The following is a 16,463-nucleotide window of genomic DNA, read 5'->3' as shown; positions in this document are numbered from 1 at the left end:
GAAAAGCTTGCACCCATAATCCTTTTCACTGCTGGAGCGCTAGAGTAAAACATCTGTGCGTTTAAGCAACATGAGAACGAACAGGCGAAGTAACTGAATTGAAAGCTCTCCGTACGCTGTATTTTACAGGGTTTCAGAATTTTGTCTGCATCACAAAACTGTAGCAGGTATAATCCGTCTTGCTGTTTTGCACACACAGCATTTTACCCCATTCGTTCCATGCATGACCCCCATTATCGGATAAGGTTGAAGTAATTCAGAAAGGAAATTTCTGGGTAAGCTATTGTTTTTTAATCCCATCCCCCCAGCTGACTAGATTTAGTGGAGTTAATATCCCTATAACGCAAAGCAGATGCTGATATTGTTTTCATTTACAAGATTTATCTTTCTTAATTCCATTTTAAATGTTTCTTCCGGACCAATTAAGTCATCTTTTGCAAGTAATAGGAAAGAGCATTTCTTTTTACATTAGCGAGTTTTTGGTGGGCAAATAACGAGCTCTGTAAAGAGAATATTAAAGTTTCTCCTGTAAAAGTGAACAGAACATTGTGACTACAAAGAACTCCTCATACTGTACCAATTAACCCTTAACAAAAACAAACTACATTTGTTTACTCGTTGTAATCTAGTAACTAACAGTTCATAAACAAAAAAGGTGCTTGAAAATAAAATTAGGCTGTTTTTATTTTCAATTCTGTTTTTCAGTACTTTTTGTGTATTTGTCAGTAATAGGTAATAATTAATCACACCCTTGGGAATGTTCAGAAGTCCACATGGCACAAATAACCGCAAATTAAACTGAAATGATTCCTTCCTGTGATAGGTTACCCCCTATGGGTCACACGGTTCAAATGTTATGTGCCAGAAGGTTTATTTAAGTGATTTGGATTCATAGCTAACAGGGGAGTAACCTTCAAAATGGGAAGAAGCAGGTCTGTGCACTAGGGGAAGTGCAGCAATGTTAGCAATGAAGGAACTTGCTGAATATTTACCCTAACCCATGACTCTAGTTTCTTCTTATTTATTACTCGATCTATGGGAGAAATGAGTGTGTTTATAAAATGTGGCAGCTGAGATGCAAATCTGTGTTTTGCTCCAAGGCAAGGGGGACCTAGTGGGATGCAATTTCCTTTCCAGCCTGGCCTGACCCCAGCTTTCCTGGAAAAAAAAGAAGAGAAAAAAAAGCTTTTTTTTTTTTTTTTTTTGCAGTGAGAAGAAGGGTGTTAGCAAGTTACAGAGAGACTTTTTTTTTCAAGAAGTGTCAGGCAGAGAAAGCAGTGAGGGAGCTGCTCCACTGCAACGACTCGTGTTGCATTTCTATTGTTTTTCATCCCGGGCCTTTAGGATATCTCTTAATGGATTAATTTAAGTGTTGACTTGGGGGATTTGCCGAAAGGGGACCCCGCTGAGGGGATGGCAAACCAGGGGAAATTACCTCTGAGGAGATCATTCAGCGAGCACATCAAAGACTCCACCAACAAGGCTTGGGATCTGTTCTGGAAGAGCGCAAGAGAGAAGCGGCTTTCAGGTCAGGAAAAACATCATACAGCTCCTTCTTTCTCCCTTTCAGCAATTAGGTTTTGTGCAACAGAATCCAAGTAGCATATGCCAGTAGCGCAGCCTGGCCACCGGATTGTCTGTGTCTTGTGAATGATGTGTGTTAAAGGTACCTGAACAGCGTGATAGGAGTTTAGAAGGAGGCTACTTTTGGAAAATTGTCAGCTACTCGGGTCACCTTGGTGCAAAAAAAAAAAAAAGAAAGTTAATAAATGAATAGTAAGTGCATTCATTTTAAAGTTTTAAAAGCATGTTAGCCAATATTGGAGTTTGTCATGTTATAAAATGTTTTCCAACCCAGCAAGGCTCCATCCCTTTGACTGATTAAGTGACAAACCTTGTCTACATTATTTTCAGTATTTGGGATTCATCGTCTTTTCAGAGCTAGCTCCTGGGAGCTTTCCCTCTGTTGTAAATAGTTACCATGGGGATTTTGCACAGACATGTTACAGTTGAAAATGCTTTTCCCATGCTTGCACATTGTTGTGATTATGTACGAAAACTTTTATAAGGTTTGCGTTGTTCAAACCACAGTACAGAACCTTCTTTGGGCTGGATAGTGTGTGTCAGTTCAGAATGGCAATAAATATGGAAATATATCCAAGACCAAAAATAAAGACTTCATCTAGCATGTGGTTTTCATTTACCCAGAGCTAGCTATTTTTTGGCTTTAAATACAGAAATACAGAAATCAAACCTGTGCACGCATTGGGAGAGAGACTCCATTATTACAACCAACGCTATGAACTTTATATAGTCCATTAAAACAATGCTGCCGCTGACTTAAAAGAGTTCCCTGTTCCAATTCTGGTCTTTACAAGCCCATAAACAAAACCATAATACTGAAGGCTAACCACGCTTCGTAAAAAGCGGTCATTTTTTTTCCCCGTGAATTAGAAAGTTTTGCAGTGCCACAAGAACTCTCTTATTACGCAATGTTTTTTAGCACAAGCCCACCCACCCCCTTTCACAATGAAACATGTGGGAATTAGACTGCAGTTCTTTATAGCATGAGATTTGGGGCTCCAGAAAGAGAAATGAGATACGGGACTCCAGAAAGAGAAACGATTGAGATAGACCCAGCATGGACCACAAGGGCTGCCGCCCCCTCCCCTCCCTATCTCTTCCCTCCCCTCTCCCCTCTCCCCTCCCCCCCCCCCCCCCCCCCCCCTCCCCTCCCCTCCCCTCCCCTCTCCCCCTCCACTCCCATCCCATTCCCAGGTCTTTCACAGTAACTTGGAAATTGGCCTTGTGAATATGTTCTTACCATGTAATTATACTGTAACACTGATACTGACCCTCCCATGTAACTATACACATGTTCTATTAGTAGTAACAATGGAAGAGCAGGAGCCATTGTTAGTTATCCAGTTATTACATTTCTGTGCCCCTTACTCTGCTTTTTGAAAATGATGAATAATGTATGCCTGCATGTAAAGAGTCATGATATTTTAATCACAGTTGTTACTATCATCCACAAATGTCACATAGAAGGAAGACATTTGCTTTGTTTTCTTATACTGTCACATTTGTACATATACTGTATACATGAGCCATGGGATGGTATTTGTCTCCAATGTGTTCTTAAATAAGCAATGTATTAAGGGTTACAGTACACACGTATTTCCCATTGCCCGCCATTACCAGCGAAGACCGTAAAACAGAATGGGCAATGAAAATCATGCTGTAGCAGAAATACAGCAACCAGCTGCTTTCTTCAAAGCAATTAGAATCATGGCTCCCACAAAGAAATCCAATTGAAAGATAATATTTAGCTAGGTATGTTGCACAACTCTTTGTTAGGATCCAGCAGTCTGAGCAATAAATCTGTCGCACCAGTTGGGCTGAGCACCACGAGAGAGCTTGGAGGCATCTGCCGTGGTGCTGAGCGTTTATTACATGTTTTATTCAGTAAGAGCCACTGCACAGGCTAATAGACTCCTAGGGGCCCACAGTGAGTAACAGCTTCTAATGAGGTTAAACACAGCTGTGCCGCTTTCTTTAAAACTGCTGCGTGATTCGAGGGAAATGCAAAGGTGACTTTATTAGCCCTGTAATAGGTATTGGAATAGTCAGATGGAATCACTATTGGACTCCTCACAATAGTCGACACAGTAGCTAATCTGAGCCCAGGTAGTCTGAGAGCGGATCAAGAGTCCACAAACTGGCGACAGTTGAAACAATCGGAAATATCACACACTGTACACTAAACTGTTCTGATTCAGGACAGGAGGGGAGGGGGTTCTCCAGCCACCCAAACTTGCGTAAAGAACACATTGAGACCTTCTGAATTCCATTAAGCAAGGACTTGGTGTTTCTGCAATTTCTGGGGTTACTCACTGTTTTTACAATGTCTTACTGCCTTGTAGTATTAAATTACTTTTAAAGAGAGCAAGGACAGTTAATAATAATGTAATAATAATACATTTATAAGCACCTTTCAAGAATCTCAAAGTGCTGTACAAGGATACACACAAAAGCACATGATGACACATAAAAACCACACCGAACAGCAACCAAACAACTACAAAATTATACCTTAAAACCATAACAAAAAAAGAAATCTTTAAGCAAGATTTAAAAAGGTCCACTGTTTCCTCAGGCGTTTCCTAATGGAGCTGACAGCATGGTTTCAAACAACGGCAAGATACAATAGGATTGCATCCCAGCGAGACAAATTCAGATAAATAAATCAATACATAATGGATGACATTTAACATCTTTGTACTTTGTAATGGCTCTCCTCCTAACGGCTGATGAGTTAATAATACCGACATCAGAACAAGGCCCATGCTGACCTCTCCACTACAGAGCTGGCTCTCCAGGTGAACAGTAAGATGTTCGTCTTTGAATAGCATGGTTTGAGGCTCACGTCCAGCCCTTGCTTTTCCATTCAGTTCAATGGGCTGGGATACCAATTCATTACAACATGTAGGTTTTGCAAGTCCAGATGTAATAAAGTCATGAATTTCTCGGTTTCTGCTGAGCTTCAGATCACTGGGTGGGCTTAAAAGCTTGATCCAAATCCAGGAAGATAAATCTCAAACAGATGTCATGAAGTAAGAATTCGGCATCAGGACATATAATAATAGAATCAAGCGCTAATCTCAAACTGTAAGATGAACTAAGAACCCACCAATGTAACTAAAGGGGGGTGGGGGTGGTCTTGTTGCTATTGCCTCACTCAGGGCTGGAAAACACAAAGTATTTATTTTTTTGCTTTTGAAATTTTTTGTCACGTAGTTTAAACAAGCCTGTTGAAAGTGTCCTATTGTTAACAAGCTGTCTGATGACAACATGTGGTTATTGAATCTTTGAGTTTCTAGTGGTTCAATGGGACGGCACAGAAAACAATGTTATTTCTTTTATCTGTGTGCTTTGACCACAAACCCCATGTATGAGACGCCTCGTGTTGGCTTTGGCAGACACATCAGCGTGCAGTTATGTTATGCTCAGCATGAAACTGCTCAAAATTGGCATTCAACAAGCAATCTGTGACAAAGGTATGAAAAAAATGTGTGCGAGAGCTGTGAAAACATACAGCACTCCAGAGGATTAAAACAGACTAGTGGAAATGATAACTGGAAGTGTTCTCTTCAGGTAGATCAGCACAGCCCAGAGATAACTGAAAGTGTTCTCTATAGTGAGATCAGAAAAGCCCAGGCAGCCACCCGGCTGGCATGGCCATCACTAGCTATGAGGACACCCCGGTCGTGTCCTCACTTGTTGTTTTGCATCATCAATGCTGATGCTTGTGTAAAAATTCTGGCAACTACTCCTTCATGTTCTCTGTTAGTTTGCCGTGTGACATAGATTGGGAGGTTGAACAGTCAATACCAAGCAGACATATACATACTGCTAGCTAAAGCTTGAAACCTCAGTTTGACACAAGAACATAAGAAATGTTGCAAACGAGAGGAGGCCATTCGGCCCATCTTGCTAGTTTGATTGTTAGCTCTGGTTACAGCTCTGCTACTGGGGATTAAATATAAATATATATATATATATATATATATATATATATATATATATATATATATATATATATATATATATATATATATATATATATATATCATGAGCACAGTTTGTGTCGAAGTCGAGACATCAGTTCCTCTTAGTCCTAGGTTGTACTATGATTAGTTAGTGATCTTTATGAAAACTCTTCAATTACAGTAGAAAACTGACTATTTTGAAAAATTTTCAAACTTTAAATTTTTTCGTAGCATCAGTCGGCCAGGCTACTCTGAACAAGAGGGGAGCTGAAATTATGAATATATTCATATATATATATATATTATATATATATAATATATATATATTATATATATATATATTGCTAGCACTAGTGGTTTCCCAGTCGCACTGTGACAAGTTTAATGATGAGACGTTTTAATCATAATATGTTATAATATGATTGTGTGTCTGGGTACTGTATGTCGGCCAATAGGATGTGTAAACACAATGAATTGAGTTTGGCTAACTTTATGGGCTGAGCTGACTACCTTATCCTGTCGATTTATGATTTTAAAATATATATAGTTTCCTCCACTTTGAAGAACGATCTCAGTGTGCGCCTGACACTCACCTCACTCCAGCAGTTCGGCCCCTGATGTCTGCAGTTTATTTTCTGTGTGCTTTTCTGAATTGAAGTTGGGGGGGGGGGGGGGGGGGGTGGAACCAAATTTTGAAGATAGAGTCCTAACACAGGAAGGTAAAGAAGAAACCATTACCAGATGTTCACCCCTCTCTCTCTGATATATCACATACTGGGGTTCAGTGATATATTCGCATTTGCCCGCGCACATATGTAATTCTTACATTAGCACATACGGCTAGCAGCGCTCTTTTAAATTTCCATTACGGATGGGCACCATGACGACATGTGGAAATACCAGAACAGCAGAAGATTCCCCCTGGGAGAAATCCATCCAGCCTCCAGCAAATGGAACTGTTTCTGGATCCCGTGCCAGATCCCTCCACCCGTGCTCCGTGCCAGAGCCCTCTTCAGTGATGTGGACGACAGCACGCTTGTGTGAAGTGCGGTTGCTTGAGGCGACTGGCTGATTAAAGCCCATTTCTAGAAAGTTCCCTTCCAGGAACACTGGCTGTGAGACAACCATCTGCTTCCTTTGAGGCGAGGAAGACCAGTCTCATCTGAACTGAGCCGACTCGAATTACTATAGGAACCTAAAGCACACACACACACAACGTGGGACTGTTCACTTAATATCTGTACAACAGTTGTTTAAATCATTAAAACAGACAAGACCCTCCCTTCCAAACCTCTGCAGACAGAAATACACTCAATTGTATTCTTCCTGGTATCTGATCACTTCCACGTTTGGAAATCGTAAATCGACTGTTCTACAGCCACAGGAAGTGTTTTGGTAGCAGGAAGCAGCTGCATCAGCAATCTTTAGCATTGTCCTTGAAATATCTGCATATTCCAAATGAAGATATAATGAAGGAACAGGCAGATCTTCAACAGAAGATCCTATTGACTATTCATCTGCTTAGCACTGTCTTTAATAAATCACATCTGAGCCTAGTAATACATACCATAAATGGGAAAATCTCACATGGGACAGATTCTGCTCACAGTAAATCCTAGGGAAGCTCAGAGTGCCGTGTAATGAGAGTCTTGTTATTTCCCTCTGTATAATCATATAGGCTATAGAGACAGCTGGCAAATAAAAACCATCTGAGCATGTGGAAAACAATCCCAGTGAATCGGGAATCCAATCAGGGCATTCAGAATGCTCAGCAATGTCATAACCTCAGCCCTCGAAGAGAACATGACTGGAGGAAGAGGTCCAGTCTGCCCTCAGCAGCCAGCCCTATAAGTGATGTTTTTGAAGGGGCAGAACCCTCTGCGAAATGAGATTCCTACAAGCTTGTTTCGCAAAGGCAATCTTGAATGCTCAATGTATTTAAGGCCAGAATTAGAATGTTAAACCTGCTAAGCCCTGGTCTTCACGGTTCATTTAGTTCACATCAGTAGCTGTATAAGCTTTAAGTACTATTTCCCAACTGTGCAATTATTACTTTCACTAAAATCTACAATGCCTGCCTGCCTGTGATCAGTCTTTCTATAAGCAGAAACAAATGCATTCACTGTACATTATCTATCGATAATAAGCTGTCCGTTTAATACCGTTATCAAAGACGAGAGCTTCTTTATTATATACAGCAGATCTGAAACAAATTTACTGCCAGCCCTTTTTAATAAAACACATCCAGAGGTCAAGGTTATTCACGACAGTCCTGCAGATTCCCACAGCCATGTAGAACCTATGGATTCATAGCCAAGCTGAGCCCATTACACCAGCTGGAGTGGGAGTTTACAATGAAGAAGTGGACTGGATTCCACACTCGGACACTGCGCTTTTACACTTATTGCCTGTGTGTCTGAATGGTATGATTGCTGCCTCCTCCTGCATTCAGAAATCTGAAATGCATGCATTGCCAAGCACCCAATGAGGTGTCTGTCCTGTATGCAATTAAGCAATACAATGACAATATAAGCTGGAGTAACAAATCTGTTTCTTCATTTCATAGACTTATGTGACGTATGTTCAGACCAGATACTGTATCACATATTGGCAGGGGATGTCTGTGACTAGATCTGTGTCTGCTTCCTTTTTATTATCATTCATGTGCAGTGGTTCTCATGGTCAGCCACTGGAAAACAGATTGCATATTGAATCACTAAACATTTACTTATTGCTTACATTTTACAAAACAGCAGCTCTTAACATGAGCTCTCAAAGTGTAAAGTTGTTGTTTTATTGTTTGTGTGTTAGTGTGTGTGCACGTGTGTGTGTGTGTGCGTGTGTGTGTGTGCGCGTGTGTGTGTATGTGTGTGTGTGTATGTGTGTGTGTGTGTGTGTGTGTGTGTGTGTGTGTGTGTGTGTGTGTGCATGTGTGTGTGTGAAGTGGGCAGAGTAAACAATGTGTGTTTGCTGTTTTAGTACCCAGCAAACTCATCCCATTTACTGTATGGATAATTTTGGTTGCTAAGCAGCTGAATCAGTTAATACTGTACTGTGCGTCAACGTCCTAAAAACAGAACGCAATTAAGGAACTGCTACCAGTAAGTTACACAACAACAGCTCAAAACTCTGCATGAAAGTGAAGTGAAACAAGATGACAATATAATGGAACCAAAGGTAGTCAGACACATACGGAAGTAAGAAAGCCACCTACTTACTACACCTCGCTCTGTGCAGTGGTTTGGGTAAGTTTAGTTTAGTTATTCACTGTGAGCCCCAGGCAAAACCAGCACAGGTACATCAGTATAAGGCATCACTAATACAAAGAGAGACCCATTCCAATGATAACTGGATTGTGATAATCTTGATGAATAGACATGTGTAGCACTAAGACAGAACCATCCCATACACAGTGCAGCAGACCCTGGAAAGGTACATTTGTATGAATCAATAAAGTTGCAAATGGCCCTCGAAAGCAAAGCAGTATGCAATTAAAATACTGAGATGAATGCAGTTTTCGTAAATTGAAAGGGACAGCTTCAAAAGCTGCTGAGTGATAAGACAATAAATCATGAGCAGCACTCTGCAAGGCAGACACAGACAAACACAGACAACAAGAGAGGGGAATACACTTTGATGTGACCATGCCTCAAAGAGCACTGCAAAGTGAGTTCACAATAAACCAACAGCTACCAGAAACAGAGTTCCAACTGGTTACTTCTCTTTCGATGCCTGGGTATTGAGGCACACATTTTTAGAGCCCCCTGTTAAAATCCAGTTGCATGACTTGAGGAACTAGAACACCAGTTGTTAATTAAAGCATACAGCAGGTGTGCTAGACAGCATTATAATATCAGGGCACACCCACCACAATAACAAAAAATAGCATGCTGTGCTGCTACAAAATTTTCATGAGGATTTATCGTTGCTGTCGGCTATTAACTAGTTGAGACCCCAAAATCAGAAACACTACATTGCGTCTCTGATTAGTGTGTGTTTGCATTGTAGTTACTTAGTTAATACATGTGTATTTACACATGATTCCAATGTTATTGTGCATAGTTACAATGTACTTAACGTGTACATCTTTTTGCACGGTATATATGTAAGTACACAATTGTATCAGAAAAGAGTGAGGGTTAAGATTATACTTCCATTTTGCAGCAGACTAAAGCTAACCCTAACGACAGTGACTTATACCATACTCTCCCTAGTCTGCTAAGTCCAGACACAATGATGCTTCATGCATTAGAAATTTGGAAAAGTAAAGGAGAAAGCAGATTTGCAGCAAACATCTTCCTGGCAACGAAGCATCACAGAATAAATCTACATGCGCACAAAGCATTTGAAAGAACGGAGATGAAAGTGACGTCACATCTGAACTGGACTTATTGAAACCCAGGGGAGCAGGGAGCAGGCTTCTCAGATACAATACACTTTCACATTGTTCATATGACACTGGGTTTAAAATACACTGTCACATTGTTCATTAACTTGCTCAATCAGGTGTAACACAGCATTGTGTTATACAATTAGTGAAAGAGCCTTCCTGTCACAGAACACTATAGTGATAACATAGAGACAATGCTGGAACAACATGTATTTCTAAAGTAACTCTGTCCCTCTTTCAGCAAACCCTGGAACAATAATCATGCCTTATGAAGGGTTAGCATACTAAGCAGCTGCGTCTCGGGCTTAAAAAACCTGTTCTTAGTAAGCAGCAAAATCTCCTAGAAAAGGTATTTTTCAGTGTGATGCTCTACACGCACTGCATTTCACTGATATGAGCAAAACAAACACCCCAAAATTAGGGTGACCAGATTTTCAAAGCTCAAAACTGGGACACATTGTGTAATAGCTGATAAGACTCATTGCGGTTTTTTAAATGCAGCTAATTTCTCTACACTCCTGGGTGTATAATTTGATGCTAATTAGTTTAAGTAGCCATATTGTGTTATATGTGTCGAGTTATTTTATATTGAGAATAATAATAATAATAATAATAATAATAATAATAATAATAATAATAATAATAATAATAATAATAATAAACGTTTTTCTTTTTTTCCTCTTGGGGTTTAACCTGGTGGATTCAGATGATTTCTACCTCTCACTGCTCTGTCTAGTGTCTAGTGTCCAGTGTCTAGTGTCTAGTGTCTAGTGTCTAGTAGTGCCTAGTATCAGGTGTCTATTGTCTAGTGTCCAGTGTCTAGTGTCTAGTGTCTAGTGTCTAGTGTCTAGTACAGCCTAGTGTCCAGTGTTTAGTGTCTAATTATATATTGTTTTAAATGCAGGTGCCATAAACTAAAAGCGGTTGTTTACGTTATTTTGACAAAAAGTATTTACGGTGTGTCGCATTACATGAAGTGACTGAAAACCAGGACTTTTTAAAGATTTTGACCTTTGATGGAAAGCGGGGACTGTCTCCTCACCCAACCCCAAATAGAAAGCAGATAGGCCAATGGACTGGTTTGTCTTTCCATGCAATCGTGTAAACTCCAGCGTAGGAACATTTCAACATTGTATTGAAGGGTTTATGCTATTACAAGGTAATCTACAATATATACTTCATAGTCTTGTCAGTAATCATAATCAACACACAGGCTTTGCACTAATGCTCTGAAGGCACTTTTAGCCTAACCTTCATCGGATTTCATTCCAGAAAAACATCCACAGGATTTATGACCCCCCTTGGATGATATGCTACTTGGAAGCAGGCACAGCTTAATAACGGGATTGTTTACATTTCCAGGGGAAGAAACGAATAAGAGAGCCAGAGAAAGGAGCAAGCCTCTGGGCAGTTTGTGCCTGGCTTGTGTCAGCTGTAGCAAGCACCAAACTCTGTTTAGAAAGAGATGGCAATCAAAACAGTTTTTGTTTGAATTTGGAACGAAAACTTGCTTTTTTTAATTAATTTTTTAAGCTTGTGATTTACGTGTAAAATAAAACTTATGGAAGCCTTGAAATCTTCTCAGAAATTGAGGAGCCCGGCCTGCAGCAGGACTGCTTGCTTTAACAGCTGACACACTGTCCTGGAGTAAGCCAGCAGTATGATTCAGTACTTGTGCAGAACTCATGTGCAAATGTGCGCAGCCTGTAGCAGGCAGTATTCAGAGATGCACTGCTGTTACAGATCCTGACCCCTGTAGTTGAGATGATGTTAGAGGCTCTTAAAGCAGTATAGTAGTTCAGACGATCGCTTGTGTTGTTTATGTGGTCCTTGTTTCACACCCAACCTCCGTCCAACTGTTCTAAACAAAACGTCACATTGACTCTGCAGGAAAAACAACATTTCTTTTATCTGATGTTGGCTTCCATGATAACTCGTGTAAGGTGATTTTTTTCTTTTTTTTTTCTTTTTTTTTTTGCTGTTGCCACATATTAGATTCTTAGCTATTCACACTGTAGCCAAAGTATTCTAGCGTGCTTCATTCAATCTAATCAATCAGATTAAAAAAAAACATTTTGATGGATTAACAGTGTGAAATTACTGAGTAATACAAGGGAATCTACCTCCAGTTAGTGGCTTGATGGTTGTGAACACATGAGCTGGAAATCAGCAGGCCTGGAACAAGCCAAGAGAGGACGTTATACCAGCAAATAAAACCACCAGAAAATAAAACCATTAAAGCTAGCATCACGCATTACTGTACTGTTGTTTTGATAATGATAATAACAAGGGAGTAGAAAAGAACAGACTATAGGAACACAGGTCAGATGCAAAATGAATCATCATAATAAACCAGGGAGTTTTCTTTGTCTAATGAAAAATCACAAGAAGTCAGCTGTGTCAGGCTAACTGTACCATCATTTAAAATTGCAATGCATAAACATGTTGTTCAATAGCTGACAGCAAATGTTCAGAATTTTAAAAGATTTGACTTATGATTTGGCAGGTGAGGGAGAGAGCATCATAATAAAGGCCCTCTTGAGCACAGTGATCAAAGGGTACGGTGGAGTTCTTGACATGCCGGTAAAGGCAGTGCTAAGATGGAACCGGAATTAACAGAAGAAATACTTACAATTCTGAATTGGAACACCTGAGATTCTACATGAGGAAACAGGAACATTAGAAGCAAATTTGGGCAGTCAGTATAGATTTAATAGAACATATTATACTATATTTACAATATATTACGTGTTTATTATAATAATGCAAATGTGTTCCAGCAGTTAAAGAATGGCCTCTACCTGAAATACACCTGTGTAACCTATATATACTGGTGCATCTGTACTCCATGGCATTTATGAAAGACACCTCACTGTATAAGTAATACCTGGCATACAATGCATTATATATCCAGATGCAGGTTATCTACAGGTAAGAATATATTATATGCCGAATATTACGGTATTCAGTCATATTGCAAAACTCTCATCCCCAAAGTGTATTTTTTGACATTCAGTTGTATTGCAGCTTATTTCTAGCAGTGCCAGTGGCTAGATGTTCCTATCACACACATCCTTACGTTCCTCAAAATAGAAGCATGTGCAGATATAGGACTCTATAAAATGCCTTCAAGCCCCAGGACGTGGATAGCAATCCAGCAGTAGGAAGTCCAGATCCTAATGTAATGTATCTTGGAGTCTTTTTGACAAGCAGATATTATGTAGCTCACTATTAAGGTGCAGCTCACTGTTAAAGTGTAGCTAATGGTTAATGAGTAGTTAATGGCTGGTTGGTTGGTTGGTTGGTTGGCTGGTTGAGTGGTTGGTTAGTTGGGTGGGTGGTTGGTTGGTTCATTGTTTGGAGTAACAAGGAAGGAAGAGCTCACTGCTTCTGTGACCTCACGCACAGCCTGTAAGCTCTACCACCTTGGCTCATTACTAACCTCCCTATTTCTCCCTTGTATGGCATCATCCATTTTCCAGAGGACAGGAGCTTTATTCGATTATAGGTTTACTTAAAGCTAACCATGAAATGTCATGAAGGCATTCTGGAAAGCTAAGATTACAGGTAATAACAGTTTCTGTAGCTGAGGAATGGCCTTGAACCCTGATAGACCCTGGAGAATGCCTTGTTCGTTTTCTCCAGATTGATGTACACTGTATATGCAGTTGTGAAAGAAAGCGGCCATTTAAGCCTGTCAGAGGAAAGCAAATGTCCTTGACTACTAAAGTGTACTGCTCATGGAGAGGCAGACTAAAACGTGAAATGTCAGGAAGTCTTGCTGGGATTTGGACTGGACAAAGCACCTTTTATAGCAGCAAAGGTTTCTGAATAAACTTTCCAAACATGTTGCACAGAACACATCTAACTTGACCTTCCCACAATTATTTTTTTGTTACTGCTAACGCAACTTAGGAAACGATCATTTGTTAGTGACAGGAGAGATGGTGGTGTGGGACCCAGTGAACCGCCTGTGATCATGCCATGCACATGTATAGGAGGGGAGGGGGAGCCATCTGTATGTAATGCACATGTGGCACAAGGGCTGATATTGTCAGTGAATTCAGCTCCTCCACAGTATCTTGTGATAGTTTTATTACTTCTTCAGGGAGCAGTGTTTGAAAGAGCCATTGCACGAAATGACTTTCCCCTCCTACACACCAGTGGATTTCATCATCCACCCCACCATCTCGCCCATGCTCCTCCGCCTTCACTGCTCATATTCCAAACCCAGTGAAATGTACTGGCTTCAGGAGAGGAGATGCATTCAGCTGCATCTGTTTAGTGAGAAACTATCTGACAGCTTAATGAACAAAAGAACGTAGTTAAAAATACAATTTCCGGGTCCAGACTCTGAACAGTGAGACCAGGGTGAGAGCCCTGTGGTTTTGTTTCATTCTTCTTGAGATAGTTAAGTACTTCACTGGGAAGCGATACTATTATTACAAGTGATTTGTCTTACTGGACTGATTAACCTTTTCTGTCTAATTATTTCTGGGTAATTTCACTCAGCGAGAGCCTTCTCCAGAGTTTTTTTTTTTTTTTTCTTCCAGACGGCTCTCTTTTGTGTAGATAACGGAACCTGCCTTAATGTCATCACAGTTTCCCCAAGAACTGTAATAGTTAATATGTAAAACCAAATTAACTTCATTGTTTGCTTAATGTCTTTTATAGTTCTATAAAAACTCTTTATAGAGGTTGAAATATTGCAGCCCTTTAAAACTCTGCACAGCTCCTCTAGAGGCTGGAAAGAATTATCCAGACTCATTTCAGCTTTTCTTAAGTACCTAATTATACCACTAGGTGTCAGATTGGCAGTTTTAATCAGACAGTCAAGTGGTATCAAAGATGCTGAATGTCGTTCTGCTATGTCCTCCACAGCTGTTCAAGCAAAGCTCTGTGCCCTTTAAAATGAGAAGTGTAGGACGTGCAGCAAGACAGCTACAAGCCTCGACATGGCTTTCATTTTGTTGTATAATGTTTTGAAACGCTAGAGTGCGTTGCTGGTTCCAGACAGCAAGAATGGAAATGCTGAAGTGCTTGTTTCCTTGCTGTGGTGTGTGTGGGGGTTTACGACTGCTCTTTAGGGCTGCATTGATAAAGTATAGCACTCCCTGTCCTTTGTAACGCAGAGCAGGTTATAATGCGCTATGGTCCTGGCTCCCATCTGTCCCATCATGCTATTCCACTCTCATACCTATGGCTCCCAACTACAGTCTTAGCAGGCCAGGATCCACACAACCGTTTCTTTTCATTGTTGTTTCAACTGATGTTCTAAACTGTGAAGTGTCATTCCGTTTTTATTCTAGAAAAATAACAGTGTCGTGCAGTTTTCAATGCATGTTCTCAATAAAATGTTGGTGAAGCACCCATGTTATCTATCTATCTATCTATCTATCTATCTATCTATCTATCTATCTATCTATCTATCTATCTATTTATCTATCTGTCTATCTATCTATCTATCTATCTATCTGTCTGTCTGGCTGTATCTATCTATCTATCTATCTATCTGTCAAGCTGTATATTCTCTATCTATCTATCTATCTATCTATCTATCTATCTATCTATCTATATATATATATATATATATATATATATATATATATATATATATATATATATATATATATCGGTCTATTATATCTCTGTCTATTCTATATCTGTCTATTCTCTATCTGTTTATTCTCTATCTATTCTCTATCTATCTCTATGCCTCTATTCTCTGTGTCATCCTCACAGTCATGTTGTTTCTGCTCTCAATAAGAAAGCAAGAACACCTTTCCATCCTCTGGGAAGTTTATAAACCAGCTCTGAGAAAGAGGAGCACTCTGTGTTTTCAAACTGCCCCAGAGGACTCGATACTGCACAGCAATACTCTCCTGGTATAAAATATAACAAGCAATGAAGAACTTTGTCACTGAGTCTGTGTGAATCACTGCGATCAACTTTCACGTGACAGATACACAAACATATACATTTACTTGTTTTATGTCATTTTTTGAAACAAAGGCTTTAAAACTCGCTCATCCTCTGCTGTGATTGTTTTTCAATTCCAGAAACGTTCACTCTTTTATCTTTTAGTAGCATGCAGGATTTGATCCTATAATAAAATAAAGATCAGTTATGGAATAATACAGTATGTTATACTGCAGAAGTTATCTTGTGAAAACACTGTTGTTTTCTGTCCAGCATCTAATTCCTGGAAGCTCTCTAGCACACTCTGTTGGAAAAATAAAGAATTGGATTTACACCTGAAGCAGACGTGTAGTTTGATTTGCCACATGCTTTGACACGGGCTAATCACTACAGGAACCACAGTGACATCACAGTGGTCATCATAACCTGTGTTACTGCAAATCAGCCGATACAATTCAAGCAGGAGAAATATTTCAGAGCATTTTCAATTTGAATTTCAGTTTTATTTGTTTAACCAAGTTAGAACCCTTGAGCTATGCTGTACATCTCATTTACAAGAGAGTCCTGGAGAGAAACACCATGTTATAAAATCAATAGCAAAA

At 39.8% G+C, this 16,463-nt stretch overlaps 1 protein-coding gene across 2 annotated transcripts in view; it reads left to right on the top strand.

Moving 5' to 3' along the window:
- Positions 1-926: 926 nt before the first annotated feature.
- LOC121324575 (rho GTPase-activating protein 7-like) overlaps positions 927-16,463 on the top strand; it is a 41,583-nt gene continuing 26,046 nt past the window's right edge. The window contains exon 1 of one of the 2 annotated variants that reach the window (XM_041266628.1): positions 927-1,528. In XM_041266628.1, the coding sequence (XP_041122562.1) occupies positions 1,414-1,528 (115 nt within the window). In that variant the 5' untranslated portion in view covers positions 927-1,413. The remainder of the gene's footprint in view (positions 1,529-16,463) is intronic. The other variant, XM_041266627.1, reaches the window with a different exon arrangement.

Source organism: Polyodon spathula, chromosome 12 (genome assembly GCF_017654505.1).
Source record: "Polyodon spathula isolate WHYD16114869_AA chromosome 12, ASM1765450v1, whole genome shotgun sequence".
NCBI classification, from domain to species: domain Eukaryota; kingdom Metazoa; phylum Chordata; class Actinopteri; order Acipenseriformes; family Polyodontidae; genus Polyodon; species Polyodon spathula.
This window is presented reverse-complemented; position numbering and strand designations above follow the sequence as displayed.